The following is a 924-nucleotide window of genomic DNA, read 5'->3' as shown; positions in this document are numbered from 1 at the left end:
AACAAGTTACAACCAAAGAAAATCCTTCCCACAATACACACCCTAGTTGTGGCTGTAGAGTGAGTTGTCTGCCACTGTGCTTGTTGAGGTAGAATCTTCTGAAGGCCTCAAAGGCACTTCTGGGGGCCATAGGTACGTTGGCTTTCAAATTTGCCGACTGCGTTGGCCAATAACCAGTTGTCAACACTCGCACATATATGTCAACTCCACACAAATTTGTCTTGCAGGGGAAAAAAAGGTAATAATTATATAATAATCAAGAAAGGATAAATCTTCAAATAAATGAGGAAGTGACATTACAGAACTGACAGTTAGCACTGAGAAGTATTTCTGGTTCCCCTTTAAAAAGAGAATGGCTATCATAACACTGGCAACTTTAAATAAGGCATCAATATTATGACCTACACCTATACTTAAACAATTAAAAACATGTACCCAACCCCATACTCAAAGCCACATTCAACAAGTGGAGGATTTTTATCAAACGAGTTAAAGGGGTACTTCAGGAAAACGTAAACAAGTTGCTTTTGTGGCCAGACGACCCTCCAGCCACTTACCCCGGCACTATTAACTCTCTGCTTGAACTCCTCGTTTATGGTGTTGGAGATGGTGACGTCTTTGAACATGCCCTCTAGCTTGGACGTGAACTGGCACCCGCACTCCGTCTTCAGCTTGGAGATCATGGTCTTCTCCGAGTCCTCCGATACGGACTTTTGTAAGAGGAGACGCTTAGCCAGGTGTTGCTTGTAGTACCGCTCGAATACATCCTTCTCTTGCAGAAAACGGAACAGCACCATAGTTTTATCCAAGACGGCTTCAATCTCCGCCTCAGTCATCTGAAGTAAGGGTTGTAAGTAGTTGTGTGTTCCTTAATATGGTTTAGGGGTACCAAAGAGTGGCTTATAATAAAACAGATTCATATTT

At 42.4% G+C, this 924-nt stretch overlaps 1 protein-coding gene across 1 annotated transcript in view; it reads right to left on the bottom strand.

Moving 5' to 3' along the window:
• Nucleotides 1-924, bottom strand: part of LOC119591953 (cullin-3-like) — a gene marked incomplete in the record, with an annotated part of 23,768 nt that overhangs the window by 5,488 nt on the left and 17,356 nt on the right. The window contains 2 exon segments of the mRNA XM_037940707.1: nt 42-220; nt 558-836. Of these exon segments, the coding sequence (XP_037796635.1) occupies nt 42-220; nt 558-836 (458 nt within the window).

The sequence above is a fragment of the Penaeus monodon genome, chromosome 29, assembly GCF_015228065.2.
Source record: "Penaeus monodon isolate SGIC_2016 chromosome 29, NSTDA_Pmon_1, whole genome shotgun sequence".
In the NCBI taxonomy this organism is placed as follows: Eukaryota; Metazoa; Arthropoda; class Malacostraca; order Decapoda; family Penaeidae; genus Penaeus; species Penaeus monodon.
Note: the sequence above shows the minus strand (reverse complement) of the source record. Positions and strands in the feature narration are given on the sequence as shown.